The sequence below is a fragment of the Dipodomys ordii genome, unplaced genomic scaffold (assembly GCF_000151885.1).
Source record: "Dipodomys ordii isolate 6190 unplaced genomic scaffold, Dord_2.0 Scaffold18, whole genome shotgun sequence".
Lineage (NCBI taxonomy): Eukaryota > Metazoa > Chordata > Mammalia > Rodentia > Heteromyidae > Dipodomys > Dipodomys ordii.
In genome coordinates this window covers 20262084-20269479 of record NW_012267234.1, presented here as the reverse complement: position 1 = coordinate 20269479, position 7396 = coordinate 20262084, and the positions used below count along the sequence as shown (strand labels likewise).

The following is a 7396-nucleotide window of genomic DNA, read 5'->3' as shown; positions in this document are numbered from 1 at the left end:
AAAAAAAAAAAAAAAATCCTGGAAGCTCTCAAGAAGCAGACTTTCCATTTGCTGTGTGGGCACCCCTGCCGCAGCCCCGCTTCACGACCCCCGTCTGCCCTCGTGCCCGCCCGGCCTCCGCTGCCTGTGTGCCGCCCCCTCCCCCTGGCTCACACTCTGGTCAGCCTGGCCGGCTGCGTCTCAGCACTCTGACACGGTAAGCACCATGGTGCAGCGTGTTTGCGTAGCACCTGCATGGCCAGCACAGGCCTGTTGCCAGGCTCCCACCTCTAACTCGCACGCACAGGCCATGTGAGCTCCGCACAGCTCCACGCTGCTTTCCAGAAGAGAGAGCCTCCCGGATGGATGGTGGTGTCTGTGGGACCCTGGGACCAATCTCCTACAGACACCAAGTGGCAACTTCAGGGTTTTGTGTTTTGTTTTGTTGTTGTGGTGGTGTAGTGGTACTGGAGTGTGAACTCTGAGCCTCACACGCTTGCTAGGCAGGTGTTCTGTCATTTGAGCAACATCTCTAGCCACTTTAGTTATTTTTCAAATAAGGCCTCACAGTTGTGTCCAGACCAGCCTGGGCCACAATCCTGCTGTTTGCTGTCCTCTCAAGTAGCGAGGACCACAAAGCCTGCAAGCCACGATTCTCCCTTTTTCTACTTCCCACGTGGCTAGGATTACAGCCTGAGCTACCTTCCTGGCTGCGGTTGTTTTTTGAGACAGGCTGTATGTTGCTGTTTGTATTTGTTGCTGTGGGTGTGTGGCAGGTCTGGACCCACTCTGTGCCGTAGCTTAGTGCTCTTCCCACTGTGGAGAGCTCCTCACCACAGCTGGCAGATGCCTGAGGTCTGGGCTCTGCATTGTGTCTCTAGCTCCAGGGCCTGGCCCAGGCCAGGTGGCTGGCATCCCTGAGACAAGAGACCCGGGGTGGAGAGGGTGGTGGCTTCCACCATCCTGACCCACGCCACTGTGGGAGCTGGCGGTCAGTCCTGGTGGGCTGTGCTGTGTGAGGGGTCCAGGCTCACCTGAAAGTCCGGGCCCGGGTGAGAGGCCGTGTCCTGGCGCAGGAGGACCCTGGCTGTTGGCTCCATCACATAGAGTTGGGAGGGCAGGCGGGGCCCAGGATCCCAGGGTGCCGCTCCAGATTTCCAGACTCTCTTTCTGCCCTGTCTAGGTGCCCTGGGCAGGGCTGTTCCTGGAGGAATCCTCCCCCCTCCCTCCGTCTACTGGGAATGCTGCTGTGGCATGGCTCCAGGTCAGGAGAGAGGCTGTTTACCCACAGCGTAATGCCAACCCTTCTGTGCTAATCAGTCAGGTCCATCCGAGAGTCCTCTGGAATGTGCTGGCCACTCTGTGGGGCAGCCAGAGCCGGGAGTGGACACTGCCGCCGTGACCCAGGCCCCCCTTTGCAGGAGTCGCTGTGGGCGACTCTGGCAAGCGTTTCCAGGAAGTGGATGGGGAGTCAGTGCCTTCCCAGTGAACGGCTCTGAGCTCCTGGCCCTCTGCCCAGGGCCCCCCAACCCCATGCCTCGTCGCTCCTGGTCTCCACGGAAGGGGCAAGGCCGGAACCTCCCTCCACCTGATGCGGAGACAGGGCCGCAGGAGGGCAGGGTGTCCCCCCCCCCCCCCCCCCCCCCCCCCCCCCCCCCCCCCCCCCCCCCCCCCCGCTCACCTCCGGTCTCGGCCTTTGACCACAGGAGCCCGAGAGTCCCTTCCACACTGGGACTTGTGACTGAGCCCCTCGCCGTGCTGGCTTTGTCCGTCTGCCACCAGGGGTCCCGTCTGTCACCAAAGATCTCAGGGGGCTGGGAATCCGGAGGGTAGTGCCGATGGACTGGGCTGACCGGGGTGGAGGCTATGTGTGTGTGTGTGTGCAGGCACACACACGTACATGTGTGTGTATATGACCTGGGTGGAGGCTCCAGGGTGTGTGTGTGTGCACACGGGCATGCACACGGGCGTGCATGTGTGTATACATGCAATGTGAGCAGGTTATTTGCCTGAGCCTGTCTTAGCCCTGGGTCACTTGCTGTGCCCAAGGGACTCTGTCCCTATGTCTGAGCTGTTTTGTCAGTGGCCTGCCCTGTATAGGGTTAGTGATGGCCTCTCCTGGCCGGACCCCTGCCAAAGCCCAGATCCCAGAGTTCCAGAAGCCCAGGAGGGATGTTTGGCTCTGCAGAGGCGGCTCTGCTGGAGCCTTGTTGGGGCTGGGGCCTGCCCCTTCCCCGTGCCTTCCCCGGCCTGTGCTCACACCCCTCCCCGCCTGCTCACCTGCATCAGCTGGCAGATGGCAGCCCAGATAACCCTGGCATCCTCCCTCCCTCAGAGGCTGGGGGCCCGGGGCGGGCGGCCTGGGCCCCGCCCTGTGGGCTGTGGGAGATTGGATGGCTGGCATGGAATGCAGTCCAGCCGGGCCTCCGTGCCAGGGTCTCCTGGGGGACCGCGTGGGGGGATGTGGAGGCCCTGCAGAGGCGTGGAGTTGCTGGGTGGATTTAGGGAGGGACGGCCGGAGTGAGTTCCGGAACGGCTCAGGTTTGGCTGGCCGTGGGGCAGCCCGGGTCTGTGGGAGGGGAGCGTCTCCCAGGTGGGTTGCTGGGACCCCCCTCCAAGGACTCTGGTCTTTTCCGTGGCCTCTGGCACTCCTGCGGTGGGGACCCTCCCTGCTCAGCTCCCAAGAAGGAGCCTCCCTCCCTCCATACCTGTGTCAGTCAAGTACAACTCTTGGCCACACGTGCCTCTGCTTCCCTTGGGAGGCCAGCAAAGGTGCTGCGTTGAGCGGGCGCCAGTGACTCACACCTGCAGTCCCAGCTGCTCAGGAAGCTGAGATCTGAGGATCACGGTTCAAAGCCAGCCTGGGCAGGAAAGTCCAGGAGACTCAGCTCCACACCAGAAAACCAGAAGTGGTGCTGTGGCTTAAAGTGGTAGAACCCTAGCCTCGAGCTGAAGAGCTCAGGGACAGCGCCCAGGCCTAGAGTTCAAGCCCCATGACCCCCCAAAAAGGTACTGCGTCAACTTGTCTCCTCTGCTGGGCTGTTGGCCCCATCCCGTTGTGTCCGATGCACCCCTGGTTTCCCGCTTTCCTGGGGCTCAGGTGTGTACCCCCAACCTGCTTCCCCTGCTAGCTGGTCATCTCGGAGAGCCGTCTGGCTCTCCAGCTTTGGTCTGCTCATCTGTGAGATGGCAGCTGTGGACTTGCCCCGACACAGGTGAGAATCTCAGGCTGTGGCCCCTGCAGACCCCAGCCTGTGCCCTGGCCGCCCGGCCTGCGCCCCGGCCGCCCGGCCTGCGCCCCGGCCGCCCGGCCTGCGCCCTGGCCGCCCGGTCTGCACCAGAACATGCAGCAGGCCTGCTGAGCTGCTGTCTGCAGCCAGCCCCCCTCCTGTCCTGCAAACCTCATGGTCACTGTGGCAAGTGTAGCTGCGAGGGGCGGCCCTGGGGCACAGTGGCGGGCTTGCGTAGGACTGCGGGCTGCCCTGCGTTCCCGTTCCTCCTGGAGGTCCCTGCCAGCGAGGTGTCCCTCAGGCCACCGCAGCCCCGCAAAGCCATCGCGCAGAGAGCAGGGCCACCAGCGACCTGCCCCGTGCAGCTGAGCCATAAAACCACCCTTCCCAGACACGGCACTAATGAAACTCTGACACTGTGCTAATTAAACGCTCCAGAAGCTGCTCAGAGCTCCGGCTGCTTGGCCCCGCTCCAGGTAGGCAGCACTGTGTTCCTGCTCCTCTCCCGCCTCTCCGTGTCGGGCTGTCTCCCGCCTGGGTCCCCACTGCTCCCATGGACCCATGTGTCCCGAGTCTGGTCTCCCTCCTGTGGGTCCTGGATTTCCACGGGGTGAAAAGCTTGGGGTGTCTGGAGCCCGGCAGGCCTGAGGCTTCATTTCTTGGGCTTCGTGCTTTGGCTTTCTCTGCTCCTTCTCTGCGGGGCCGGTGCTGCAGAGGGGCCTCCCTGCCTCTGGGCCTCTGGCCTGTGCCGGTGGGAGTGGCCGGCTGCCATCTGTGCCTAGGACAGTGTGGCCGGCCTCGGGGTTACCAAGGCCCAGAGGCCCTCGCTGGCCCGGGGCCAGGTTGGACTTGGGGTGACAGAAGAAGAAAGAACCTGGTCCTGGGGGCTGTGCGCACAGGGAGATGACTGCGCGCTCAGTGCCCGCCCAGTCTTGGGGGCAAGGAGCAGACAGGAGCTCCGGAAGGGGCTCTTCCGGAAGGGGCAGAGGAGGTCTGCCTACAGCTGGCTGGTGCGAATGGGTCTGGCTAGGGCTGGTCAGACGGGGACCTCCAGCCCCTTCCCCGCCAGCACCTGCTCTAAGTCCCCCCCTTTGTGCAGGAGCCATGGACGCCTGGCCACACCGCCCGGGCTGACCCTGAGCACAGGCCGGACGCACCTGCAGTGGCCGGCCCGTGTCCCCCCCTGCTCCAGCCTTCCTCTGCACGGGTGGACTGGCCACGCCCGCAAGTCGCCCCGCACGGCGTTCCGTGTCCGGGTTTGGGTTCTGTGCTCTGCCTTGCGGGGCGGGGAGCCCTGGGGATTGAAGCCCCAGGCCAGGCTGGCAGGGCAGCAGCAGCACCCTGCGCTCCTCCCCTGCCTCCTCCTCCACCCCGCCCCACCTCTGGCAGAAGCTCCACAGACGTGTTTATGGTTTCTGGCCCAAGCCAAATAAGGCAGAGGCAACTGGGAGTTGGAGTGGGCTGAGGGCAGTGGGCAGGGACCAGGCCCCCAGCCCAGCAGCTGTGCGGCCTGGCCGCTGTCACCTGGCCAGACCTGGTGCCCCCGTCCCCACTGGCCCTTCACATGGTCAGCGGGCGCAGCAGGAGGCCTGCCTGGGCCGGACCTGGGGCCTAGGCCTCAGACACTGCCCGCTCCACCTTGCAGATGGTGCTTGGCCCCTCCCCCCTCGTGCGTGGAAGGCAGAGTCGGGTCAGGTTGGCTGCATCCACTGGGCTTGAAGATGTCAGGTCACTTGTCAACCACCCCAGTCATGCTGAAAACCGTGGCAGAGGGTCAGCCATAGGACCTCCGCTCCCTCTGCTGGCCCACACCCACCCGGGGCATCACCCCATGCACCACATAGATTGTGGATCGGACACGCGGCTGCAGGTGTCGCCCAGAAAACATCAGATGTGTTTGGCTGTCTGCAGCTGTGTGGCTGGACAGACTGCGTGAGTCACCCCTACCCCTGTGCTGCCCCCAGCGCCGCACTGGCTGCGTGCTGCCGTCCGGCAGGCTGTGGCTGCGGACGCTCTGTGAGGGGGCAGTTGTGATTCTTGCTTGTGGCCCTGCGAACAGCCCAGACTTGATTCATGGTTGGCAAGGGGTGGCGGCGTGAGACAGCCCACCAAGTCCTGCAGAGTGCATTCCTGTGGCAGTGATGCTCGCCTACGGGTACAGAGGCCATTTCCACGTTGGCGGCCCTGTGGCGTGGACTGTTCCAGTGCCCCTGTGTCTCATGGCCCTGCGACGTGGACTGTTCCAGGTGCCCCTGTGTCTCGTGGCCCTGCGACGTGGACTGTTCCAGGTGCCCCTGTGTCTCGTGACCCTGACGTGAACTGTTCCAGGAAGCCCCCGTGTCTCCTGGCCTCTGACATGGACTGTTCCAGGTGCCCCCGTGTCTTGGGGCCCTATTCCAGGGAGCCCCCCTGGGTCTGCTGTCTTGTGGCTCTGTCTTATGGGTCTGTGGTATCTCTCCAGGATATAGGGAGTGGTGGGGGCTGGGCCTTGTCAAGCACAAACCGGCACAGGCTGGAGGGGAGCAGTGAGGACGCCGCTTCCTGGAAAGCAGAAGCGTCACAGGAGGCCGGCCGTGGGGGACACTGAGATTCTTTGCTCCAGGACCATTGTGCTTCCGTGGCTCTTCCTCTGTAGCCGCGGCGTGGCGGCCTGGGAGATGGAGGGGCCCTGGGAACCCCTTCCTGGACCCGGCCAGTCTGTCCCTTGCCTTCCTGCAGAAGAGACGTGGAAGTACGGGCGGCCAGGCTTCGGGCTCGCTCGGGGTCCCTCCTCCGGGCACATGTGCCCTGCTCAGCCTGCCCCTCTCTGCTTACCCGCCCGATGCTGCCCCAGGACCCTGGCCACCACCACGAGGGGCGGCTTGTGAGGCATGGCACATGGGCCCCTGCCCACCAGGCGCTCCCTCCTGGACTGCCGTGGCCTTTGTCCTGCCGTGGCCTTTCCCCTGCGGTGACCTTTCCCCTGCGGTGGCCTTTGTCCTGCGGTGACCTTTCCCCTGCGGTGACCTTTCCCCTGCGGTGCCTCTTCCCTGTTTCCTGGCACTCAGGCAGCCTGGAGGCTGTGGGGTGGGGGTGGAGCCACCCAAGGCTCACGGGTCTGCCATCTGAAGGTAGAAGTGACCCAGTGACGCCAACCCCAGGGTGGCTGTGGGGTGCCCAGCCCCGTGCTGTCTCCTGGGGGGTGACGTCCGTGCTGACCTGGGTCAGCAGGCCTTTATGCTGAGGTCCGGAGGCCCACGCAGACCAGGGTGTCTCCTCTACCCCTTATCTTCCTCTCCCCCGTTAGTTCAGCCCAGTTCCCCCCACCCCCACTGGCTGCTGCCTTGGCACTTCGGCTGTCCATCCATGTGGGTTTGGAGGGACACCCGGCAGAGCAGTGTCCTCTTCAGGCCCAGCCTGTGTCCTGAAGCCTTCTGCACCTGGGCCAGCCAGGTCCTCCTTGAGGCTCAGGGAGTGTGAGCCTGTGTGGGGCCTGCCCCCTGTGTGGGCTCTGTCCCGTCCCTGTGTGGGGCCCTGTCCCCGTGGGGCCCTGCCCGCCATCCTGCTTGGCTCACCCACATTGTAGAGGAGATTCAGGCCCCGAGCGGGAGTCTTGCCCAGGTTCCCGAGGGTCAGCACGTGTCCTCCTCCCCCGAGGCCGGGCCAGGCTGGTGGACGCAGGGTCCACATCTTCCTGGGACCTGGCTGTCCAGACTTCACAGCCCGTCTCCCTGCAGGTAACGGGAGTGGGCGGTGAGTGGCCGTGCGTGTGGAGGAGCTGGGAGTGGAGTGTAGACACCTGAGCGTGGTGCTCAGGTGGGAAGTGCGGGTCTGTGAAGGGTTAACGGTCCTGGCTGCGGGGCTCTTCCTGTCTCCACTGACCCCCATTGTTGCTAGTTCAGGAAAGGCATTTCCTGTGAGGTCACAGCCCGGGTGCTGTCCAGGCAGGGCTGGGCTCTGTCCCCTCTGAACATCTTTGTGTCCCCATGTTGCCTCCAGCGGGCAGCTGGCAGCCTGCCTTCAGGGGCAAAGCATGGCTGCCTCTCTAGGCCTCCTGCACCTGACCTCTCTCCTCTGGCCTGCCCAGCACACCACTGGGCAAGGGCACAGCAAGGGCACCATCAGTGTGCTTGGAACGAGCCGGCACTGGTGTGAGGCCGGGGGGTGCTGGCGTGGGGCCGGGGGGCGCTGGTGTGGGCCCGAGGGGG

General features: G+C 64.4%; 1 protein-coding gene across 1 annotated transcript in view; it reads left to right on the top strand.

Moving 5' to 3' along the window:
• Piezo1 (piezo-type mechanosensitive ion channel component 1) overlaps positions 1-7396 on the top strand; it is a 55640-nt gene that overhangs the window by 24283 nt on the left and 23961 nt on the right. The window contains exons 5-10 of the mRNA XM_013012725.1: positions 3080-3194; positions 4309-4465; positions 5174-5225; positions 5456-5579; positions 6496-6556; positions 6926-6941. Of these exons, the coding sequence (XP_012868179.1) occupies positions 3080-3194; positions 4309-4465; positions 5174-5225; positions 5456-5579; positions 6496-6556; positions 6926-6941 (525 nt within the window). The remainder of the gene's footprint in view (positions 1-3079; positions 3195-4308; positions 4466-5173; positions 5226-5455; positions 5580-6495; positions 6557-6925; positions 6942-7396) is intronic.